This window comes from Triturus cristatus, chromosome 1_2 (assembly GCF_964204655.1).
Source record: "Triturus cristatus chromosome 1_2, aTriCri1.1, whole genome shotgun sequence".
Classification (NCBI taxonomy): Eukaryota; Metazoa; Chordata; class Amphibia; order Caudata; family Salamandridae; genus Triturus; species Triturus cristatus.
In genome coordinates, this window is record NC_140580.1 from 97,229,815 (window position 1) to 97,256,456 (window position 26,642).

The 26,642-nt window shown below is 43.6% G+C and overlaps 1 protein-coding gene across 2 annotated transcripts in view; it reads right to left on the minus strand.

Moving 5' to 3' along the window:
- Positions 1–26,642, minus strand: part of INPP5F (inositol polyphosphate-5-phosphatase F) — a 943,021-nt gene that overhangs the window by 452,396 nt on the left and 463,983 nt on the right. For both annotated transcript variants that reach the window (XM_085602832.1, XM_085602840.1), the window contains exon 5: positions 21,774–21,902. In XM_085602832.1, the coding sequence (XP_085458958.1) occupies positions 21,774–21,902 (129 nt within the window). The remainder of the gene's footprint in view (positions 1–21,773; positions 21,903–26,642) is intronic.

Consider the following 26,642-nt stretch of genomic DNA (forward strand, 5'->3'; position numbering starts at 1 on the left):
CTGCATATAGCAGTGCGGGGAGAAGGTTATCTTTTATGGACGGGACATCACCGGTTAGAGAGACCAGATGTTTGTGTAGGCCGTTAATGTATATTATAAATAAAAGGGGGGCTAGGACACATCCCTGTCTAACCCCTCTGTTAACTGTAACAGGCTCGGAAACCTCACCCCCAGTGCCAATCCTGACACAGGCCTTCAGATCCCTATGCAAATAGGCCAAAAAGTGTACCAGCGATTCATCCAAGCCGTAATCCAATAAGGCCTTCCAGAGTAATGACCTATTAACAAGGTCAAAAGCGGTGGATAAATCCATGAAGGCCAGATAAATTGGGCAATTACGTGCTACGGTGTACTTGCCCAAGATAAGGTTCAGATTAAGGCATTGCTCCGCAGTTCCCACTTTATTGCGGAAACCCAGCTGATAACTCTCTAGAATTTGGTTGTCCTCGGCCCATAACAGGATTTTATTATACAGTACTCTCCCTAAAATCTTTAAGGTATTGTCAATAAGGGAGATAGGCCTATAGCATGATGGTTGGGAACGGTCACCCTTCTTGAAAATAGGCACTATGATACTAGATGACCAGGTTGGAGGTGGTAAGGAGGTAAAATTTAAGTTCTTAAAAACATTCAATAAAAGTGGGGCCCATAAATCAGGGTGGGTCTTAATAATGTCAATTGGGAGGCCATCTGGGCCAGGGGCTTTATTCCCCGCGCTCTGTGCGATGGCATCCATTACCTCAGATAGTGATACATCGGCCCGTGGGGGGCTATTAAATATTGGGATATGAATTTCCATCTTGAGAAGTCTTCCGATAACGACACCCGTACCTTGATATCAGATATGGATACCTTGAGTCTTCGGCAATTGGTCACTATCCCCACTCACAAGGCCGGCCATACTCTGGATGGCATCTTTTCCAATATGGAAGGCCTAAAAATAATAGATACCTTGCCCATGCCTTGGACTGATCACTATGCCATCTTAATGAGAATCGCAGTCAAGGTGAACAGGACTAGAAGAGACCCCGCATTGAGACCAGAACCTTTTAAGGTCTGGAAAGATTTCGATCAGACGGAGTTAATCGCTCTTCTGGATAGGACCCGGCCTTGTCTGTCCACTGACCCCAACACTGCCACATGTCAATTTCAGGAGTGGCTGGGCACTGCCACAGACACCTTCGCCCCGACTAAACAGCCTTCGAGAAATAGAACAGCGCCCTCAGCCCCGTGGTTCACAGAGGAACTGCGCAAACAGAAACAACTCTGCAGAAATAGGGAAAGGCATTGGCGCAGATCCTACAGCTCAGAAAGCAAAGCTAGCTATAAGGAAGCACTAGGGCTGTATAAAGCCCTCATTGTCGAAACTAAGAAAAAGTTCTTTACAGAACAGATCGATAACGCCAAAAACTCCAGTAAAAAACTGTATGAGATCACCAAGATCTTAGCGGGAAACACTCCGGACCTAGTTCCGCCACCATCCCAATCTTTCTGCAATTCATTGGCCAATTTCTTTTTTACCAAGGTGAATGACATATATCAAGCATTCACCGTTAAAATGGTAATCCACTCGCCCATGTCTGACAACCTGACTCAGGATACTGAACTGCTCCAGTTCACAGACCTTGCAGAGACACAAATTAAGGACATTATTACTACCATTAAATCTGGATCTGCATTAGATCCCTGTCCTCTCAAGGTCATCCGTCCGGTGATGGATTGTTTGGCCCCTGATATCACTTCAGTCTGTAATGCAATGTTCAGAACTGGGATATACCCGGATTCACTGAAGAACACACTGGTTAAGCCTCTTCTGAAGAAAGCCAATCTGGACAAGGAGCAATTAAAAAACTACCGCCCCATAGCTAGCCTACCTTTCTTAGCCAAGGTAGTTGAGAAAGCTATGAATATACAACTTTCGGAGTTTGTAGAGAAGCACCAATCACTGGACAACACCCAATTCGGCTTTCGTAAGTACCATGGTACGGAGACTGCCCTAATCAAAGCGACTGAGGATATACGAGTGATCCGGGACCAGGGAGGAACAGCGGTACTGGTATTACTCGATTTATCCGCAGCCTTCGACACGGTCCACCACAAGATCTTGGTGGACCGTGTCGGAAAGATGGGCATTCGCCACCTGGCAAAGAACTTGCTTTCCTCCTTTTTGGCTGGGAGAACGCAGGTGGTCACATTGGGGCATTTTCAATGAGACAAGCTGTCACTGCCGTGTGGGGTACCCCAAGGCTCATCCCTAAGTCCGACACTATTTAATATCTATGTGTCGGACCTGGCATCTGTCATCAAGGCTCATGGGATGAGCCTTACCTCCTACGCAGATGACACGCAGCTTGTGTTGGCCATTAATGGTGATGGAGAGAGGGTAGCAGAAAACTTTCAAGGGGGCATGCGGGTGATTGGAGAGTGGATGGCCTCCAATTGCCTAAAACTAAATTCCGAAAAAACGGAGGTGGTCATTTTCGGACATCTCTCACCTAGTTGGTCAACTACTTGGTGGCCGCCTACGTATGGGACCCCCCCTAAACCGGTCCCTACTGTCAGAAATCTGGGAGTGACTTTCGACGAGAACCTGAATTTTATGGCCCACGCAAACAAAACAGCAGCCACTGCCCACCATAAACTAAGGCTGATTAAGAAAATTATGCCGTTCTTGCCAGCTGCAGCAGGAAAGACACTGGTAAGTTCCCTGGTGTTGTCCTCCCTCGACTACTGCAATGGCTTATTTATCAATGCCCAGGCCAGAGTGACTAATAAACTGCAGACAATCCAGAATGCTGCAGCCCGTCTCCTGTCTGGAACCCCGAAGTTCATGCCAATCTCGGAGGCCATAAAAGATCTTCACTGGCTCAAGATCCGGAATAGGATTAAATTCAAAACCCTTTGTATAGTATACAAAGCACTGCATAATCACGGCCCGCATTTCCTGAAAGCCCATCTTAGGCTCCACTCATCCACAAGATCGCTTCGATCTAACAACCTCAATCTTCTGTTGGTACCGCGAACCAAAACAGTCACTTGGGGCGATAGGCACTTCCTGGTGGCCGCTCCCAGACTGTGGAATTCTTTGCCAGTAGCCATCAGAGAAAGCTCGTCCCTGATGCAATTTCGCAGAAAAATAACGACCTGGCTGTTTGGTCAATAACAGCTGCCGATTTAGCCTCTGTGGGAACTTTATGCACTGTTTCTAGCACCGAGACGCCTACGGGCATTTGTTCGCGCTCTACAAATTGTAAAAATAAATAAATAAATAATCAACTCTCTAAAGTTCTATTTGATAGTGATACATGGCCCCTTCGCCCACTTCTCCCGACAGGGGTTTTAGAACAGAACAGAATATGTTGATCCTGCGAACTTTGAACGTAGTCGGTTAAAAACCCTAGCTGTTTATTCTTTTATTTGTAAAAATATTCGGTATATGATACTACTTATTTTTCAACAAGATACAGACATCTCTCTGGTATAACTTTTTCCCCCTTTTTTGTGATTTTTTAGAGCGACAAATGTGCAAAATCCAATCTCTGGATGGTTGGAGAATTATTAGATGGTCAGCAGGCCCGCCCTTTTGCCGACCTATTTTCTTAATTTGGCGTCCGGCAAATGCTGTATTTAAATATATACAAATGAGATATTTCTTCTTGAATAGAATGCTATTCAAACATATCTTGCATGGAATTGCTGTACAGTACCCGTCAAAAGGGCCGAATTGGTAAACTATATAGAAGTCTAAACAACCTGCATACTTGAGCACAGACAGGGGCTCGACAACTGTAGTCTGCATCATTATAAGGTCATACAAGATCTCTATTACACACCTAAAAGATTATGTAAGTGGGGCTGCCGTCCCAATTCTATACGTTTTCCAAGCAGTGAGGATGAGGTGGATACTGCTCACATTTTTGCCACCTGTACCTTATTAGCTCCATACTGGGCACGGGTTTTTGGCGAAATTTCAAGAGTTTTTCAGCTATGTGTGCGCCCTACTCCCGTATTATTTATATTAGGAACGCAGCCTTAATTTCACCTAAATATGTTGGCATTATCTTTTTCATGATAATTTCAGCAATATACATAGCTTGGCCTTTGGTTATACCCTTATCCCCCTTTGTTAACAAAATCCAGGTGGAACGAGTTTTCAGATAACAGGGGGCTGGAGCTGGCTATTATTAAATTCAGGCCAGCAAGAAAACGGTTAAACCAAATCTGGGCTGCCTTTTTGGTTTAGCGTGAATCTAACCAATAACCGATATCGTTTAGGGCCTTGCATTGTTTTGTTACGACAAAACATTTAATTATATACGTTTTATTGTCAACGCATATATTCTAATTGACCTATTGCTGATTTCTCTATTAGCACTTTTTTGTTGACCCGGTTTCTTTTCTTTTTTTATATTCTATTCTGCTTCCCTTCCTAGGCATTTCTGTTTAAAATTTTTATAATTATGCAATACTTATGTACCATCCCTTTTCGTAGCACCTTCACAAAAAATAAAATAACAAAATAATAATAAAAAAAGGATTAAACTGATAATATCATGTTGACATTGAATCAAATCAATCACACAATCATCGCCACGGGCACAGAAGGTATCCTCAAATGTCTGAAACAATAACTTTTCATACAACTCTAGATGCTGTACATTCAAATAAATAACAGGATTATAATCCCAGTCTCAAACTAACAAACAGCTACACAATGTCTACAATGTTTGCTCATTTGCTAAGAAATGTTTAGTGTCAGGTTATGTGAAATCATGCACATGCAGCAGTTTTTTAACTCGCCTACCCCCTTCATGAAAGCCCATGGACCAAGGTTAAATGATCTGAGGCAACCTTCGGGTACAGCCGCCTGACTTCTAACATATGCTCTCTAGTATCCTCTATACCACTGGCGGCCCTCAACATTTTGAAATGATGCAGCACTGAAGCTGGGATTGCACAGCGCCAGATGTGTGCACGTTCAAAATCATTCCAAAGAGGTTGGCACCTGTGTGTCTGTCTAGAGTATATCTGCTTAGGCTGTGGCTGACCTACTTGGTAATGACTACTTCGCTATATGTGCAAAACCTAAGAATCAACGCAAACAGCAGGTCTCAGAGTGACAGCAGCAGGACTTTCAGGATGCTGAAGTTGAATATCTCCTAAGTGTCAGTTGTCTCATATTCACCCACACATCCACCTATGCATTCCTCTCAGTTACACATCCACTGCAGAGATCTGTCTATAACCTAAATGCCACTTCTGACAGAACTGGATGTGTTCTGTGAGTGAGGAAACCTGTACTAGTTTACCCTGGTGAATATGTTCTGCGGGAGTTGAAGATTTCAGTTGTTGCCTTTTGTGACGCAGGGAAGCTTGTTTTGCTATTGCCATGTGGTACCTGTTGTGTGAGAGCTTGCACTGCTGCTGCTCTAGCTAAACCAGTCCTCAGAAGGCAGGAAGCTTGCACTGTTCCTGCCCAAGGTGTACCCGTTCTATGAAAAAAGGGGTGTTTCTACTGCTGTTGCTCCATCTTGTGAAAAAGTAAAGGATATATTAAATGCACTTGAATCACATGCCCTATGAGCCAGGGCTGTCTCAGAGTTTTTGATGTGAGATACCTGAAGTCCTGAGGAAGGAGTCTGACCTCCATTGGTAATATTAAAATGCTGAAGAACAAGTTACTTACCTTCGGTAATGCCTTATCTGGTAGAGACTATATAGATGTAGATTGCTTACCTTAGAATATCCCCCAGGTGTCAGACTGGGTCTGGAAAATCTTAAGCAGTACCCCTGCGCGCCGGTGGGTGGTGTTGAACAGCTCCATGGCAGAGTCGTAGCCTACAATAGGGGAGCAAAAAGAAGACTGAGGCCATGGTGAGCCCCAACGACCTGGCGGTGATCCTACTCTCCCTAAAACACTCAATCGCTGAATCAGATATGTCATCGAACAGGCGAGTGCCATCAAAGGACATGTTCATACGAGATGCCTGGACTTCCCCCGAAAAGCCAGTTGATCTCAGCTATGCGTGACAGCGGCGTAGCACCGACGAAGCAATGGCACTGCCCAGCAAGTATGTCATGTCCAGCCCCCATCTGATGGCCAACTTCGCTGCGTCCCTGCCATCGGCGATAGCCTGGTTCAGGAAGTCTTGGGTCTCCTCTGAGACCATAGGCAGCACTTGAGTAACTGAGTCCCACACAGTGAGGCTGTATCGGCACAAAGGTCATGCAGTGTTCACTGACTGGATTGCAAGGCTGGTAGAAGACAAAATACCCTTCCCAAAGGCATAACGTCTCTTGATTGCCCTGTTCCTTGGACTGGTGGAGAATGCGTCGGGATTCACTTTAGAGATTGAAGCCTGCACCACCAGGCTCTCAGAGGTGGGATGATGGGTAAGGAAAGCTGGGTCTCCAGGAGCGGGACGGTGGTGACGTGCAATCGCCTTGTGCACAGGGTTGCCCATGCTAGGCTTTCCCTGAGAAGGATATCAGCACAGGCTTCATTGAAGGGCAGTCAGGGTTGTGTGTGTGATAGCCCAGGCTGAAGAACGTCCATATAGACAATGGCCTTGACTTCCATGGAGGGTAGCTGGAGAATGGGGACCTCATCTGCCCTTTACACCACCAAAGCAAAAGATGATCCTTCTCCGTAGTCACACTAGGAGAAGAGACTGGTGTCATGTAGCTCCTCATACCAGTTGTCATCCAGTTGGACCAAAGGGTCTTCATGGGGATCAGGTTAGCTGTAAGGATCCTCATATCCACAGCAGTCAAAATCCCCACAGGGCCTGTCAAAGAAAGGAGGCACTGTCACCGACCCAGACAGTTATTGAGGTCGGTCGGTGACGATTTCGATGTCTAACGATTGGAGTCAGGAAAAACTATGGGCTCAGCACCACGGGGTCAAACCCCAGCAAAGGTGGTGGATTTGTGACCAGATTTAGTCCAGATCCGAGAACAGATCCAGAAGGCCCAACTGTCTCGGAGGGTGAATGCACAGTCAGAGAACATCCGTGACCCATGATGCCGATAGGAGATCTATAGGGATCAGACCACCCAAATATGAGATGCATAGCCTCATAAAACTGAGTTGGGTGAGGGTCGCTTCGGCTCCAGGAAATTCAGGGAGGTTTGGAGCAGACCCAGGCTCTGCAGATGGAATGCAAGAGCAGGGCCTCGACTTGTGGAGCATTCCCACGCCTTCTCCGATCACTTGGACCAGTGTCGTGAAGTCGAATAGTGCTTCAACTTCTTGATTTCTTTGTTTGTGGGACTTACCCGATGATTACTTCTGCTGCAACAAAGACTTACAGGAAGAACTCCAAGATATCTGCAGCTGAAGCACCTCCGTCAAAACATTGGTCTCAACTTCCACGGAGGGTACCTAGAGATCGAGAACCTCAGTTGCCCTATTCATGATCATAGAAAAGGATGCCTCTTCCTCCAAAGCCACACTAGAAGACCAGGCTCCTCATCTCATACCAGTTGTCATCACCTTTGTCCAATTGGATCTTCATGGGGATCAGGGTAACCGTAAGGATGCTCAGATCCACCCTAGTAAAAATCCCCAAAGGGCCTATCAAAGAAAGGAGGCACTGTCTCGGACCGGACTGTCGTTGGGGTCCTGTTGGCGACAGTGACTACGTCCAGCAAAGATTGTACGGTTTTGAATCGGAGTCAGGGAATGACTACGGCTCAGTGCCATTGGGCCAAAACTCAGCAAAGGTCTAGGATTTGTGACCAAAGCCAGTCCGGATGCAGGAACAAATGCAGAGTGCCCACCAAGGGCGAACGTGCTGGTGGAAGTCCAGTCATGTCACATCCCAGAACAGTGGGGCCCAAAGGTGCTCCAGAGGAGTCAGACCGCACAAATATGAGGTGCATAGCCTCATGAAACTCTGAATTCGGCAGGGCTCTCTCTGTCTCTCCAGGATATTCTGTGAGGAGCGGAGCAGACCCAGAGTCAGGATCCACAGGTAGAGTGCAAGACCTGGGCCTCCACATGTGGCGTTGTTACCACGCCTCGTCTGATGACTTGGACCAGTGTGGCAAAGTCAAAGAGTGCTTCAACTTCTTGAATTTGTTTGTTTGTGGGGTTTACCACATGACGACTTTGAAATGACGACGACAGACGGGAACAACTCTGGGAGCAGGCCCGGGACCTCCCATGCAACAAGACCTAGAGCGCTGCGGGGCCTTCTGATATCGGGTTGCACTGTAGCTTCGTCTCCCACTCCTAAATCACCTTTGGATTCATAGTGGGACAGTTCCTGGAGTCGCGGTCCAGCTCCAAGCACCACTGACAAACCAAATGGAGGTCTGTGACAGGCCCCAAAGGGGTTAAAACGACTGGGACATCCCTAATGCACACTAGGACGAATATCCACCCCCCCCCCCCCCCCCCCCCCCAAAAAGTGGTCAAAATGTAAGAGAAAAAAAAGTGGTCAAAAAACGACCAGGGCAGCTTTTCTGGATTTGCACTGTTGGTGTGGAAAGAAAAACTGATGTCAGCGCGGTGTGGTGGCGCCTATATAGGAACCTTGCATGTTACATCCGGCACAGGAGATGCAGCTCCGTTCGGTGCCACCTACCGGCACGAAGGTGTACTGCTCAAGATTTCCCGGATCTAGTCTGACATCTGGGGGATATTCTTTGGTAAGAATCTGCGGCTAGAATTCGCTATCAGATACATGTCAAAAGAAAAAGGAAACAAAGTTTGCTGCTTGATCCTTCTGTATATCGGTCTGGTGTTAACCAAGACTTTTTAATTTTACTAAAATTATATTTATAACATACTTATACTGGCTTTCAGCCAGCCCTCTTCATCCAATGGTCTGTTACTGTCATTCACATTTTTGTTTTGTCCACAACGCATACAGCATGGAGCGGTTGTTCATCCCACTTTAGCCACTGGCTAACTTCATTGTGAGTGGCGGCAATCGGCCAGATCACAAACATAACATCTACACAAATAGTACTGCCAGGGACTAATATGCAATGTGTGCTTTTTGAGTTTTTATAATATTTTTGCTTTTAAATAATATTTATGTTTTTTAGATTGGACCCAGGCTTCTCGAACAAAAATTTACAAAAACCTTAACAAAACAAGCATTGACATAGCCGAAAGGCTGGTGGATAACGCCAGCGTTACTGGCTTTGTCAATTCTTGTGTTCGGTAGACACCAATATAAACACTATGTATTCCCCAAAACACAATTTTAATATCGGTCTGACAGTTTAACAAAGGGGGGCATGAATGTCGACGTAGGGGAAATAATCTTAAGCATAACTAGAAGACTATACTTGCAGATGTTTCCCAGTGCTAGACGTGGAACCAATGATGAACCATATACTGTAGGTAGTTCAGAGGTCATCTTCCTATATAAGTACACAAATGCATGGTAGAGAGGATAGACTTGCTAGGGAGTCTAGTAAATCTAGTGCAGTCATGTTTTTTTAACATGGAGTATGACCAACAACTGGCCAGCTGTCTGACTAAACACATGGGCCGCTGGGAGCGCTGTCTTCTCTTTTGTCTAAGGGCTGGCACTGTGAAGTATTAACTATGTTTCCCTCTGGGCTTTCAAAACAACCTCGATTTTGTTCCCTGCCCTTGTGACAGACGCTCAGGTCAAACTCTAATACATTTTTTATTCTTTTGTAAGTATATATATACAATATACCAAACAGTTTTTACTTCCTTTTTTTTAGGAAGCACTCATATGTTAATCATAGAGATGCATGTAGGACCGATCTTAATTTAGAAAATGATGAACTAATATTTTGTGTGGGGGCCTTACTGAAAACTCCTGTTCGAGCACGTAACTCGATAATTACTGTACAATTTAGATTTTTCACAGCCTGCTGGGCAAAAAATCTGGATTTTATTAAGGATACGGAGGCTAATATTATGCAAATCTCCTTTATTGCCACAGCTCAGCAGCAACAATTGAAGAACATAGAACTTCAATGAACATTCCAATGAGATATAAAGTCCCCCTATGACCAGCCATCTTCCTTCTTTGTTAGACTGCGAAGAAAAAGGTTCAACATGCAGAGATCAGGACTCCAAACGAAGACAACTTTCCAACTCGTAGTCCGGAGGGAAGAGAATTCTTATTCTAAAAGAAGAATACATTTCCGTAATATTTTCTTAAAACATCAGGGTGGGTTTCAATTCAAGAAAGTGGTGGGATAATATTAGCCTCCGTGTCCTTAATAAAATCCAGATTTTCTGCCCAGCAGGCTGTGAAAAATCTAAATTTTATGGCACGACACGGAGGCCATATTATGCAAGTTTAAAGTGCATTAAGAACATTATCAATCACATTAGAGATTGGTCTAAAGTAGCAAGTCTTAAACATATTATCATTTGACCAGTCTGCTGCCCTAAGTATTTCTTGTAATCCCCTACCAAGAAAGTAGGCTTTTGAAGCTGATGCACTTCTAAGAGAATGTGCTCCAAAGATAGAGGTGTCTACACCGCTTTCATACATAACTTCCTTCACCCACCTTGCTAAGGTTGGAGAGGAAACTCCCTTATGAGGGAATCTGTAGGAAATTAATAATTGAGTCTCATTCAATCTCAGACTATGAGTTCTTTTCTCATATTCTTTCAGACATTTAACCACACAGAGTCTTTCATTCGGAGGAAAAAAGGGGTAAAAGATAGAGGAGGACATAGTTTTGTTTCTCTTTTTGAGGTAAAAACAAACACCCTCTGGTTGAAAGGTTCTGCTAGAAATATCTAAAGCTTTGACATCAGAAGTTCTTCTGAAGGAAACAAGACATAATAAAACAGTAAGTTTAAAAGAGATGCGTTTTAGAGAGAGAGAGTTCTCTCCCAGGAAGATAGGGTACGAAGTACAAGTGTAACATCCCAAAGGGCGGAATATTTAGCGATTGGAGGGTTAAGAACTCTCATACTTCTCATGATCTTTTTAGTTAGTAAATTTTGTCTGACAGACAGGCCATTAACTAGGGAGTGGCCTGCAGAAATAGTGGATCTATAGTCATTGACGGTTCTGTAAGACAGGCCTGAAGTGAAGAGTTCAGATAGGTAGTTAACAGCATGTACTAAATCAACTGAAACAGGATCATAACCTCGTTGAAAACACCAGCGAACCCATTTGTTCCATGCCAGTCGATATGCTTTCCTTGTTCCAGATGCCCATGAGTCTGAAAGCATTTGGCGAAAGCCCTGGGACTTGCCACTGTCTCCTGAAATCCTCCATGCCGTCAGAACCAGGAAACCCTGATCTACGAGGGAATGAACGTCCCCTTCTGGACCCAAGAGTATTTCTCTGAATGAGGGGATTAGGATTGGGAAGTCTATGCTCATTTCCAGAATGATTGGAAACCAGGCTTGGGATCTCCAAAGGGGAGCTATTACAGTTATGTTCTCTCTCTAACGCCGAGCGTGAAGGAGAAGCTGAGGTAGCATTGCAAAAGGCGGGAAAGCATAGGGAGCCAAGCCCCTCCAATCTTGGAGGAAGGCGTCCACCTTCTGAGCTTGAGGATCCGGTCTCCAACTGAATAATTCCTTCAGTTGAGTGTTCAACTGGTCCGCAAAAAGGTCAGTTCTGAAGGGACCTGTTGTAATCATAAAGAAGGTCCGGACTCCTAGCATAGATTAGTTAGGTTCTTTTATTTAAGTTAATAAGAAAACAAGGGAAGCCCCACCAGGAGCAGCTGTCCTGCTGCTCAGCCCATACCCAACCGACACTCACAGACATCCAACATTCCATCCATCCAACATTCCACGCCACACTCATTCTGGCTGAGCAGCAGATAAACGTAAGTTACAACAGGACCCCATTTGGATTGGATAGTCAGGAACGTTTGTCTGTCTAGTCTCCAATTGCTGGAGTCCTTGAAATTCCTGGAGAACCAGTCCGCTACACCATTGCTCAACCCAGGAATGTGTTCCGCTATAACCGATATTCCTTTGTTCAAACAGTATTCCCAGAAGCCCTTTGCTAGGTCCGTTAGTCCTTTGGAGTGGGGTCTGCCTAGTTTGTTGACATAACGAACTGCTGACACATTGTCCATCCGTAATATCACACAGCATTTCACTGATTTCGAAGAAAAACTGCGAATTGCAAATGAACCTGCCAGTAATTCTAAGCAGTTGATATGCAACTTCTTCTCTTGGGTAGTCCAGCGACCCCCTGTTGAGGAGTTCTCACATCTCGCTCCCCATCCTTCCAAACTCGCATCTGATTCTATTATTAGGTCCGGTTCCTCCCCATAAATGGCTCTGCCATTCCATGCCTCTGCATTCTTCAACCATCAGAGGAGTTCGGTCCTCGATTCTTGGTCTAAAGATATCATTTGGGATTATGAATGAGTCGATCTTAGAGCCCCGGCTTTTAGTCTTTGAAGTGCTCGATAGTGGAGGGGTCCCAGAAAGATAGCTTGAATTGTGGAGGATAGAAGGCCCACGATCCTTGCTAGAACTCTTAGGGGGAAGGTCTTTTTTGCGAGTGTCTTTCTCAGTTCCTTCCTCACCTTCCGTACCTTTTCTGCAGGTAATTTCAGTTCTGCTTTTATCGTGTCTACCATGAAACCCAAAAACTGTGTTTGTTGGCTTGGCATTGTACAAGACTTTTTCTTGTTTATGATAAAACCTAGATGTTCTAGAAGTCGAATTCCGAGGTTTGTGTGAAGGGATGCGGTCTGATTTGACTGGGCCATTATGAGGATATCGTCGAGGTATATGATTAGTCTCACTCCCCTTTCCCTAAGCCAAGCGGTCACGGGGCACCAAGGGGCGGACGATAGTCCGAAGGGGAGACTGCAAAATTGGTATAGTTTTCTTTCCCAAATGAATTGGAGGAATTTCTGATGAGGTTCCCAGATCGGTATGGTCAAGTAGGCTTCCTTTAAGTCTAGTCTCGTCAACCAGTCCCCTTTTCTTAAGATGTCCCTTAAAAGGTGTATGCCCTCCATCTTGAAGTTTATGGTAGACCACCCAGTGATTTAAGTCTTTTAGGTTTATTACAGGTCTCTGTTCTTTGTTTTGATTCTCCACTAGGAAGATGTTGCTGAGGAATCCCAGTTTTTCTGCTTCGATTATTGCTCCTTTCCTTAGTAAGTCTTTTACCTCTTGAGAGACTAGGTCTTTGTCTTTGAGTGAGAATATAATCTCTTGTGGGCGTCGCGTCTGAAACGGGATATCGGTGAAATCTATTTTGTAACCCATTACTGTATGTAGGACCCAAGTGTCTTGAGTTACTAAATTCCAATTCCCACCTTTGGAGGGATATCTGAAGGGTCTTTCAAGGTTCCTACCTGTTGAAAAGGAGCGTTGTCTCGGTTCACCTCTGAAGGGACGTCCACGGTTCCTTTGTCTCTGTGGGTAGAACTGATGTGGGCCATAGTTGTTGGAGAACCTTCCGCCACAGGTGATGAAGGGTCTTGAGGGGTGTATTCCACGGCCGGGGAAACGACCCCGCATTCTCCCGGCCCTGGTAAAAACTCTATCCTGAAATACTTTTTAAATTTCTTTCTGGGATTTTTGGATAGAGCTAAAGGCTCTAACATATTTAGCCATTTCCTTAATTAAATCCTCCCCAAAAAGAAGGCCTTGTGAGTCAGCGCCTCCATCTTTTTTGGCTAAATCGATTAGCTTAGGATCGATTTTTAGTAGTACCCCTTTTCTTCTCTCCGTGGAAATGGCAGTATTGGCGTTGCCAACAAGGCATGTAGCCCTCTGTAACCATTCTCTGAGCTCTTTCGGGTCAATTTGATTATTCCCCAGGTAGGCTAATTCGGTCATTTAAAAAAAAAATGGTGAGTGGTCCTATGATGTCAAGAAGGCGATCTTGACAGGATTTTAATCCTTTGTCCAAGCCTTTCCTGGGGTCCTTGTTGTTCTTAGCTATGAAAGCTACGACATTGGGGTCTAATTCTGGGGTCATAGCTATTTTATTGGGTAGGGAGAGGCGCGGACATTCTGACCTAAGTCTAGATCTCACTTCCTGGGGTATCTCCTTTCTTAGCCAGAAGGAGAGGTAGTCCGCAATATGTTGAGATGGGGTCCACTCCGGAGATAAAGGGTATTTAATTAGTAAAGGGTCGAACATTTCGTCCCCAAATGGGTCCACGAGTACTGTGTTGGACCCTGAGGCCTTAGATGCCTCTCCGGAGCTTCCAGTTCCCCTCATTTGGACATCTTCCACATCGGTATTGAAACCAGAAGAGCAGGATAGCTCAATTTCCTGCTCGTAGCTCTCATCGCTATCTATATGGATAGGAAGCTCTGGGCCTTTATCTTGCCCATCTGGGGTGCCCGAGGCACCACTCTTGTCACCGCCTTGAAATCGTGTAGAAATTGAGGTTTTGGGTTTCTTTGCGCCCTTCTTGGTTTGTTTTCCTCCAATAGCCCTCTTTTTAGTAGCCTTAGTTGCCCCACTTGTGGAGGGGGTTAGAAGATAAGGGAGATTTGGACTCAAATTTTCTACTTATTGTGTCATCAATAGAGCCCAAGGCCTTCTCAAGAGCCTTATTAACAAGCTCTTCCAATTTCTGCTCAATATTTAATTGAGATGGGGCTGTAGACATTTTAATTTAGTATATAGAGATAAGGTTAAGTTGCTTTCCCCCTTTCTTTTTTTTAAAAGAATTTCTTATGCAAGTGTGGGTAAGGGGTTAATAAAAAAGGATCCTATCGAGTAAAGGCGTTGTTTTGAATGAAAGGGGGGGCTTAATTAGGTAAATGCGACGTTAGGGGGGCTTGCAGAGTGAACAGCTGATTTGCGATAAAGATCGTTAGTGTGTTTACCAGAGTCTTGAATTTGACAGTTGAGCCTATCCCAATCTGTCAAAATGTCCTCTGTAAATGTAATTTTAGTATGACCCCAAGGAGGTAAAATGGCCGTCACGCACGTAGTTAAGCGTGCGTGACTTGCCGCTAACGTACTTTCATTTATTTCCGCGCAACTGTCTTAGCGCGTATTAGCGTATCGTCATTGAGGGCAGAAATGGGTCGCTTCGCGTTTAGGAAACAGGACCCGGAGTAAAAGTGAGATCGGGGGCCTCAGTGAATCCGTTGAGGGAATCGGAGGATGACAGGCAGAGAAGTGGGCGGAAGCGCTCGTGCGTGCGCGAGTGCGCATTCAAAAGCAATCAAAAGCCGGTATGATTATTTTTGAAAGTCGCAAAGGATTTTGTAGAAACCTAATCCGGTTCGAAATAAAACCAGACAAAGGGGTGAAAAGGTTGATATGGAAGGGGTACTAAGACCCATAGTAAGAGTTCAGGTATACAAGAAAGGTTAAATTAAAAGGCACTGCTGTAGATATATCAATCGAGCATACAAGGTCAAGATAAATCATACATTGTTATGAAGTGCTTAAAACACATCAGTCATACAATAGATAGTATAATAAGCAATTATCCCACCACTAATGCTGTATTTCCCTCCATATGTGGATACATTTTATTACGTGGTATTATTCTTTTTTCTTTCAGAATGAAAAAATTGCTTCCTTCGGACCACTCCTTACAAACTTTCTTCAATCATTTTTGGCTGTTTCTTCTCGTTGATTGATCTTTCATCGCAACTTTAACAAAGAAGGAAGATGGCTGGTCACGAAGGGACTATATAGTTATTTGGAATGTTCATTGAAGTTCGATATTCTTCAATTGTTGCTGCTGAGCTGTGGCAATAAAGGAAAAAGCAGCTCAGCATCCTCTCCTGAATGTAAAGAGAAATCAAGAACGCCTCCAAGACGAAGGAGATCTAGTTCCTCTCTAGAACCAACCAAGGAATCCAGAACACCTAGGCATAGTAGTTCTAATTCTTCACCTGAACCACTTGAGAAATCCAAATCTCCTCCAAGGCGAAACCAGCGCAGGGTTTCTCCACCCCTGAGAGAGAAAGCCAGAACCCCTCCAAAAAAGAAAAAGGCTGAGATCTCATCGGAGGGAAGCAGTTCAGGTTCATCTCCATCTCCAGAGCTGAAAGGGAAGACTAGATTACCTCAGCGAGGAAGTCGGTCTGGGTCAGCAGAAAGGAAAGACAGATCTAGATCTTTTCCATTAAAATCTCGTACTGGGACTTCACTAGTGACCAAAAAAATACCCTCTTCTCCAAGAAGCAAAGCAAATTGGTATCATCTCCATAAAGAAAAATCTGGTAACTTCAAAAAGCACCTGCCATCAAGTTTATCACCAGAACATAAAGATAAATCAAGAGAAATATTGCAGAAAAGCAAAATTTGCTCATTCTGGCAGAAGAACTCGTAACTTGAGATTTGCTACATAGGCCGACTGAGGCCCTGCGATATCCTGAGTGTTTCCAGAATACATACCTGGAACACCGATTTGGTTACGGTATCGCTTATTCGAATCCTACACGAAAGGTCATGTTGGAGCTAGGCCAATTTTACCTAGTATACCTGTGAAGTGCGGAATTCTCACCATTTACTCTTTACATCAAAGGATACTCGCCTACTGAGCCCTGACGAAGTTCTCGTCATGAGAACGAATCGCGTTGGTTGACCGCAAAATCTCCAATTCTGTGATTACTAACTAGTTGAAAATAAAGACTCATTTGAAAAACTAAATATTGTGTAACGTCCTGGCTTTCTCGGGGTTGGGACAAACAGACGACGGACCAGAGAAATGGAGGTTCAAGGATGATTTAATAAACAGATAAACAACTACAGACAACAAAGAATACCGGTACTGGAATCACCAGTTAAAGTACGATACCCATTCACAGCTCGTCTAACCGTCCTCCGCATGCACACCGGACCCGGTATGCTCCAACGGAGGGCACAGTGCTAAGCAGTGGCCGACAATGCCACTCGACCGCTGTGAAGGGTAGTTCCAAGGTTGTGGAATCTACGGGGGGGGGGGCACGTGGGAGTCACCCGGCCGGGCTCTCTACCACCTGGGAACAGCCGCTCTACCAGTATCCCCCAGAGTACTGCCACAACACAAAGACGCTGGGAACACCTCCTAATGTGCGTCTCTTGTATCCGGGTTTAAGTGATGATACCCAAGGTGGCGCAGAGAATGGAGGGGAGCAGCTGCTCTACCTATCCCAGTTCTCCTACGAGTGTCGATGGCTAAGACGCGGAAACACCTCCGGGATAGCGTCTTAGCTCTAAGCGTGTGTTTACCCAAGGAACGAGGGTTGGGAGCTTCGGCTCGCACCAACCTCGTTTTCTCCAAATTGTCAGGCCGTTGGGAGCTTCGGCTCTACCAACGGGACTTGTGCCCAATGACGTTGAATACGGCTCTCAGAACGGGACAGGACACGGGCAGGAAGCACACGCCAGCAACTCTCCTCCGCTCCTTAGAATGTTCCTTCCGCCGCTCAACTCACCAACGGGTCCGTGTACCTCAACCAGGTAGTCCGGCAAAGATCAGAATATCCGACGCCGAGTCCCAGTGATCTTCTCCTTAAGTAGTACTCTCGGCGTCGTATAACCATGACTCTTGAGTTGCATAACATGAAAACTAGGCGTTCCCCTTGGTGTTATGCAACCAGACTCTTGAGTTGCATAACATGAAAACTAGGCGTTACCCTTGGTGTTATGTAACCAGAACTCTTGAGTTGCATAACATGAAAACTAGGCGTTTCCCTTGGTGTTATGTAACCAGAACTCTTGAGTGGCATAAGGCAATTGTTGCCGGAGGGCATTCTGGGAGTTGTAGTCCGCTCTCCTCCATGCGCACCAGGTTCACGGAAGTGGCATTGTGGGAGGGAATCCATGTGCGGGAGGGGATTCCTGACATATTGACTCCTTGGACTTCATCACCTGCGCATGCCCAACCCCTCAATTGCTCAGGATCTGACGTACAGAGGCATCACCCGACGGCTGGTGCAAGGGCTTGTTGCGCAAGGAACCTGATTTAATTGAAACTAGTGTAAGGTGCAGAAACAGCAGTCCGCCGTCATAGTATCGTTGTTAATTTAGCAAAATAAAATATAGTTGCTGACTTTCTGCTTTTTGTTGTAGGCAATCAAGGCTTAAACAACTCATTGGATGAAATGGCAGAAATAGCCCTTCAAATGCAAATATCTCGTTGCTAATGGGCTAACATTAACATTCTTTGGAAAAAGAAACGGGCATGTTATTTACCAAAACAACTGCAGCTGAAAGAAACACAGAGAAAGGAAAAAACAAACTTTTCTAGCCTATTCTCTAACTAGAGATTGGTGTGATTTAAGTCGCACGGCTGAAAGGTCCTGCCTTGAAAAGGAGCAGCACGTCCTGTCCTGCGAGGGCTTTCACCCCACCTTCTCAGTAACGCACATGGCAAAGTTTCACCCTTCTCTGCGACCAGTGTTCAATTTCCCCTCATTCTCATTGCTGTACTCCACTCACTGTCATTCGAGGAACTGAGGTCACTTTCATAGCTGTTTGTACATTCATGTATCTCCCAATGGCATCCTTGCCTGGGTGACCTTTAGCAAAGGTTGTACAATGCTAAGTTAGACTTCCTCGTGTGACTCCTCTTTTTGGCTCCGAGCGTTGCACTCTGAACCCACCTGGATGCCTTCAGCATCAGATACAATCAGGTAAAAATAACTGCAGCTAATTTCATGATTACCAATACATGATGTAAATTGCTATTGACTCAATAACATATAGAGTGTCAAATGACTGCTTTCCCCATATTGCCTTTCTGGCACCCATTTGTATCTACTCAAAAAAGTCCTCATCTGATGACATGTGTACCATTTTGTTTAGACCGTTCGTTAGTATGGGCAAGCATGTACTACCAATATCATAAACTATCTCACATGAATATCGTATACCCCCAGTTTCTATTCTAATCAAAGCAATTACCCCTCTACCCGACTACAATGATCATTCTCCATAATCACCCAAACAAGGCTGAGGCATAGCCATAGCACAGAAACACACCTTGTAGGCCTCACCCCATCTCATTTTCTCTGCTAATGAGATGGAATCCTACTTTACCAGGAGCAATCTTACCCCAAGAACCTTGCACATTTTTCTCGTCATATGCACACCTCCATCGCAAAACACTACCTTCGGTGACGTCTCCTACGATTTCATAAGAACAATTATTGTCAGTCAACTCAAAGCCTAGTACGACAAACCTTAATCTCACTCCAACTGAATCTCTACTCTCCAACATGCAATAACTGCAACTATATTAACATCTCACTAATTTAATTAGGCATACAAATCATACTGTATTCATAGACCATGGGATAAAAAATGTTAAAGCATCAAACCCAATTCACTGGTTGACCAACGCTCTATGCTACGATTCACTACTGCAGTCTTGGCCCAGTGCAAAACAATAAAAAAACACAGTTTTTGACAGAGAAATTTGGACAAGCTCACATGACCAAACAATGCCATTTCAAACTTCGACCATGGGCTCTCAGACACATCCAATTCCTTTTCTCTGATCAAAGATCTTCCTTTTCCTTTAGGACATTTATATCTGCTAAACTGCTTACTAAAGTGCAGGCTACCATCAAAACTGCAGACAATACTTTGGAGCGCTAGTGGCGAAATGGAACAAATACCTTGGCTGACAACTCTGCCTAGCGAATTCGCAACATGTAGTACAACCTTATGTAAAGCCTCTAAACAATTACTACTCTTTCTGCCTCACAACTTCGGCTAACCATTTCAAGAAACAAGCGAGATATTTTTAAATCTACCTGGCTACCAAGATTTCTTCCAACTGCTGCCTTAGCCTCTTCAAACCTTTTCTTTTCTGGGGACACAGTGAGTGCACTCTCACTTTTCAAATGATCATCCTTTTGCCTCTTGTCAAAATTAAGATCCTTTTTAGACCAGATATGTATATACGCCTGATTATTTGGCTCTTGTATAGGTGAGTACCTTTTACTCCGGTTCGGTCTCCACGGTCCTCGAATCTGTACTAGCCAAAGGGGAAATTGAGCTGCTACACATAACCTACTGGACACATCTGCAGGTTATATCATTCTACACTCCTTCTTTGACACTCCTCACTGAGTTATCAAGCTAGGGTTCAGAGAATGTCAAATAATTTCTCTTTCCCTTAACTTTCCTCTCCTGCACCTGCTATTTCGGCAATTCTCTCATGATCAATGCTCCTTTGGCTCTTAGTTGCAATAATTGTGCAGGTGACACTCAGATCATCCTAAAACTATAAAAGCCCCATGTTGCGGATGGCTGCATGTTTGGAACCACCCTTCTAACAGTCACTGACTGAATGACTATGAACTATCTAAAACCACATACCAGCAAGATTCGACCCTGGACATACATAGAGCATTTAGGCTCACTGGCAACTAACCCTTCATTGGTCACCATATCTGAGATATCCACCAATTCCTTTTAATTCTATCAGAAATCTTGGAGTGAACTTGGACACAAATCTCACTTGACAATAAAGAACAAAGTAATCGTCCTACATGGGTGGACCTTTGTTCCTGGGATTCAGGCTTTGAGTGACAGCCACTTTTGTCCTTTAGCTCTCCCATGCAAGGAAATACACTCAAACTCAATGCTCCTGAATACCTTCGATGCAGACTAGTGTGGCTCCAGAACTTAGCTGCAAGTTTATTTCTACATCTACAAAGGTCTTGTCTCACAAGAATTACTCTAGTTGCTTGACAACAAGAAAATCGCATTGGGGGACTTTTGGAGTGCCCACTGACCTCTTTGTGAAACATTCCTAAAAAAGTTACAGATGCAGCTCAAGACTGAGGTTCCTCAATTCTACGAATCATACCAAGGAAACTCAGCAATTTTCATATCAAACTGCCAGTTGTCAAATTTGGTTACCAGTTCACATCCACAAAACACAAAATGTACTAACATAACTCCCTTGGCATTAAGAAATCAGAAAACAACCCTGGCATACCAGACAGAGCTTCTATAAAATGTGGTTGTTCACCGCATCTCATTTGACGCAATTGTATCTGCCTACATGCTCAAAGTATCTACATGGCCATCCTCGAGTCCTTCTAAATGTAGTCACTTCACTATTGTTGAATGAATTAAACATGAACCCTAAAACTGACCACATGGGGGGCTCTCAAAGGTAAGATCAAAAGGTCAATAACTATGCAATATAATACATAAATATATAACGCCTGTATGCCTTGCTGCACTGTCAAGTCTGCACAACATGATCAATGCACATTTGTGACCTCCACACAAAACAACCACAGCTCTTCTCATATAGGACACCCTACTCCACTTGGATACTTAGAAACTACGCACACATGCCAGGACTTGCAACAGAGTTTTTAAGGCAACAGCATTACAAGGGCACACTAGTGGCAGTTGTGCAGCATACAGACACCAGAAAACAACAAAACATTAAGTATGTCATTATTCTTCTGGTCTCAAGGTGTTTAACTAAAAGTATTTTCTGTTATTCCTGATTAACATGTGATTTACTTCTGAATTTCTGAAAGTAAAAGAGACTAACTCATGAAGAAAAGATTGACGAACTGAGTCCTGTGGTGCCTTCACATGTAGTATAAGCGCACACATACAGACACAGGCCCTTCTGATGCCACACCTCTCAAACCAATGGGTGGCAAGCAATCACTGAAAAAGGGACACAGAAGGACAACAGTGACATTTCAACGCACACATCAATAGAGCAGTCTTGATGTGCCACTTAATAAAGACACTTGTAGTATGTGGATGCAAACAGATTGGCAACTCCCTGTTGCCGCAGATATTCTCCAGAATCAATGAGTTAATTTGAGACAAATTTTGTATACTGTAATTGTTGATGTCTGGTAATCATATGAAATAAATTCTCACCTTCTTTTTGTTAGGAGCAGACACATTTGTTTTAATCTGAGTGAAAGTCTTCATTAGAAACTTGGAGTCATCAGGAGAATAAGCAATCTTTTCTGGTTTGTCGATACCGAAGTGATGCTTCTTACAAAGCTGTGCAGATGAGACAAAACAGTTAAGTGGTTTCTATGGTCAATCACACTGAATCAAGTCAGTATAGTTTTACAAGAAAGTTCAAATTACAATACTAAATACAATAGGTGATACATTTAAATGTTATTTGTGATGTACTATGGATTGTATAGTTTCTTTGTGAGAAGCAGAATGTGAATGACATTCATAGACAGAAGATGGCTAACTTAAAGAACCTCTATATATGTAGGTATGTAGAGATTTTTTTTAACCCCTACTATGCTAAGGACATGCTAGACACGTCCTTAGCACCGGCACTCGGCTGCAAAGGACGAATCCCCTCCATACTCCCCGCCACATACCCCCTTCCTGGAGTGGCAGTGGAAGCATTTCCGCTATCACCCGCCCCCTCCTCCAGAGGTATGATGATGTTAGGGAGCGCATGATTAACTGCCATCATCATAGGCAACTGGGAAGGAGCTGGAAGCCATTTCTTTGAAAGCGGCCATCAAGAGGACATCTTTTCGGGTACGTCCTCTGCTGGAGAGGAGGGGGGCAATCTGGCAGGCAGAGAGACACTGGGGGAAAGGAAAGTTTTTCCTTTTCCCTGGTGTCTCTCTTGAGGGTATTCCTACTGCGGGATCACGGACAGGACCGCAATTGTGCAGCAGTAATGCACCCACTAGGCCAACAGGTTTTGCTTTTGTGGCGGGGAGTGGCCCCTTTGGCAAGGGTTGCGCCCCAATTGAGGTATCTTTATTCATTCAATTTTCTGCCCCCATTTTTTAGCTCAATCTGCCCCCCCACCCCCCGAAGGGGACAGGGTTTAAAGGTCAGAAAACCACTAAACACCTGGGATTGTATCTAAATTGAACATCTGGGAGCGCCCCCTTGAACATGGTCACTCCCTGGATAGTAATGCACAACTTCTTTGTTTTCCGCCACTTCAGGGGTAGGGAGGTGGGGGGAGAGCAGACCTTTTTTAGGCCGATCTGCCCCAAGGGGGCGGAAAACCACTAGACACCTGGGATTGTTTCTAAATTGAAAGTCTGGGAGCGCCCCCTTGAACAATGGTCACTCACTTGATAGTAATGCACATCTCCTTTGTTTTCTGCCCCTCCAGGGGTGTGGGGGGAAGGAGGGTGGCAGCTCAGACCTTTTGTAGGCCGATCTGCCCCAAAAGGAATCATTTAAGGATGAATCACCAGTTAGCACTGATGAAGTGCCTCATTTAGACATTTAGGTGATTGTTTCTCAGAAATCTATGTACCAGGCCAAGATATATTTGCGGATGAGTCTCTAGTCCTGTTTAAGGGCGATTTGGTTTTACACAGTATACATCCATCAAGAGAGCACTTTATGGTAATAAGCTGAATATGCTGTGTGGAAGTGCCACTGGATATGTGTATAATTTCAGGGTGTACACTGGTAGGGATTATTCAATTGAACCGCCCCCCCACACTCCCTATATCCCCCTGGCTGTCCTACCAGTTTTGAAAGATAGTGAAACATTTGCACGGGATCTTCAGTCAGACAAGCATGCTTATTTAGAGCTTGTAACAATATAAACATTAAAACTAAGTCATAATTAATTATCCTCCTAATGCACAAATCCCATGAAATTAATACTGTTTAGCAGCAATCAATAAAAACACTTTAAACATTACTGCACAACTAGCACAAATCTCCCTAGTGCACAGGTCACATCTAAATACCTCTTATCTATTAAAGATTACGTAGCTTGTCTCCCATCTAAAATTCCATACTGCATGAGTATTTGTCTTAGTTGAGCTTTAAGTGGTGTTAAAAACCATAAACAATCTAATAATATATGAGAGGCATTACATTTTGCATTCAATCCACTGGTGCAATTACTGTCACTGTCTAAAGATACCCTCAGACAGATCATGGAAGAAATGGATTCAGGCCAGCTCTATATTTGTAAAGTGCAGATCTTATTGCTTCATTTGGTATGGCATCTATATAAGGGAATGCCTCTCTATTATGTCAGGATTGTCTGAAAATGAGTGGATATGTTGCCACACAGGTATCTCAGGTCTTTTTTTTCTTGCAGCATTTTAATGCCAGTTGCTCTGCTTTGGAAATTCTCACTTATAAATTAGCGTTCATAAATATAGATGACCTTTTAAATATCTCACTAAGCATTTTTTTGGGAAGGGCTAGGACCTATTTGGTTCCAGAATCTAATCACCTCTGCATAAGCTTCATAGCTCCAGATAGTTAGAATTGTTTCCATCCGTATGGCTTGGATCATTGCAGAAGAGGTAAAGAGATGAGTTATTTTAGACATCTTCTCTCCTCTAGAGCCCACTCAAATTTACCACTTAAGCAAAGTATTTCAACTCCAAATCGAAATTGAGGGTGGATAATAGCAAAGTAAGCAGATAAAATCGGTCTTGGAAATTGAGGGTGGATCATAGCAAGGTAAGCAGATAAAACCGGTCCTAAGGATGGCCTCTATATTCTTTGCTAAATGTCTTAAGCCTGCTTACGGGCGCGAGTGCCCTTACCTGTAGGGAATCAATGACACCTTCACATTGCAGTTTCTTTCCGAATCACATCCCTAGATATTTGTACCCATTGACTACCTATACTTCTGTTTTAACTAGATGTCATTTATATTTTGGATTTCCTTTTCCAGATGGGAGCACTTTGCTGTTATCCATGTTTATCTTAATTTTTTTCTGTCTACAATATTCTATCTAATTTCCCCTGTAGACCAATTTCAGTCATGTCTATATTGGCAAGATCAGCTGCATATAAGGGGCAAGTAATCTTAAAGCCATTCATTTTAAGACTAAAGCTATAGTGGTTACTAAAACTTTGGGTAGATCAGCTAAAATTATTGAGAATAAGAGGGGGCCCAACACACATTCTTGCCTCAATCTATTTTTAATTGAAATTGTGCTGGACTTTGTTCCGTCGGAATCTACTTCAACTTGAGTCCAGTTTTTTCTAATTCATCCCTGTTAAATTAGGAGATGACAATTGGGTATCTCATAGCTTACTAAGGATTCCCATAACTGCGCTCGATCAACTGAATCAAATGCCAAATGAAAATCCATGAAGGAACAAAATTAATTGTTTCTTACTTCAGTGGACTTACTTGCTAGGGACCACAAGCTGAAACAGAAATCAACTGTGGAATGCCCCTCCTTGAATCCACCTTGTTCAATGGGGATCATGTTTTTGGTTTCTGTCCACTCTTTCAGTGGATAATTAAAAAAAAAAAAATTCCTACAACATCTAGTAGATTTATCTGCCTACATTTCAGGGGACCATCACCTCACCTTTCTTAAAAATGCCTTTTATAATTGCTCCCGTCCAGATTTCTTGAAATCTTCCAGTTTTTAAATATCTTTGAAATACCAGATGAAACAGCCTAGTCCACATTTGTTTAAATTTTAATTGATGGTAAATTGTCCGGACCAGCCGCTCTCGTTAGTTTTAGAAATGTTATTGTCTCCTTCAAAACCACCTGAAAAAACTAGGCTATTCTCTCCTCTTCTATTAAAAAGGTTACTGAACCTGGTGTGTCAGTGTGCCCATTAGAATAAGTTTCCTCCATGTACTCAACCCATGTTTCTTTGCCCACCAAACACCGCAGCTTCCCCAACCCAATTTTAGAGGCAATTAGATAAAGTATGGTCTTCCAACATTTATCATGAAAAACATGTTACCTTTTGGATATTAACCTTTTAAAATCACTTCTTGCTGCACACAATTGGGCTAGTATATCCCAGTCATACTTTGACTTTATGTTTCTCTCCCATTTCCTTTTGTCTTACTTGTCAATCCATATATTTTTCTTCCTTTGTACAGGTTTCTTTCCTTCTTCTCAACGTTTATTGAATTTTAGTTCTAGCTTAACACACAAGACCACCTGCCTAATTGTAATGAAACTGGCAAGATCACTTTTTCACAAAGTTCCCCATTTAAATGCTGCTAATTTATATACAGGTGTGCAATTATTTAAAGATTTTATTTAGAGTGGGCACTGTGGTATGCTGCACAATCTACTCTAACCGTAAAGGTTACCACAAAATAGCTTATGTGTAATTAACTTCAGAATCGATGGAGCAGTGCCTTGCATAGCTATGAACTACTTGTGTTGAAATTTTCAAACAGAAAAGATATCAAAATGCTTGCAACTATTCAAGATGAAAGTACTGCACCTGTGATTGTTTGGGGTCAAGTAGCCAAAGAGTGGAAACCAGTGTACATTTTAGACTACAACAAGCCAATGGGTGGTGTAGATAGAGCAGATCAAATGTTGGAGCCCTACAGTCCTGCTCGAAAGTCATATCCGGTACAAGGCATAGTCTGTGTCCAACGAGGAGTATGAAATGAGATTCATATGCACTGTCCCGAGTGTCCCTCTAATCCTTGCCAATGTTTGCCCACAATTTTATTTTATTTATGAAGTTTTATATTGCGCGAACAAGACCAACATTTTGATATCAGAGTGCTGTACAATATCAATAGCACCAAATGTACAAGGAGTAAGATATAGAATCACAGGGTGAAACCATGAGAGTAAAAGGCAACTGACCCGACTATGGTCTGTATTACTATACATTTTCTGCTTAGACACCACGCTACCAATAGTTTGATGTGTTTAGTTACACCTGCTGTGCAAGCAATCATTAATTATTTTTCATCTTGTACTAATAGGTGTGTTATTTTACATGTGAAAAGAAAAAAACTTAAAATAATGTGCTGTTCTTAGTTGGTTGTTTT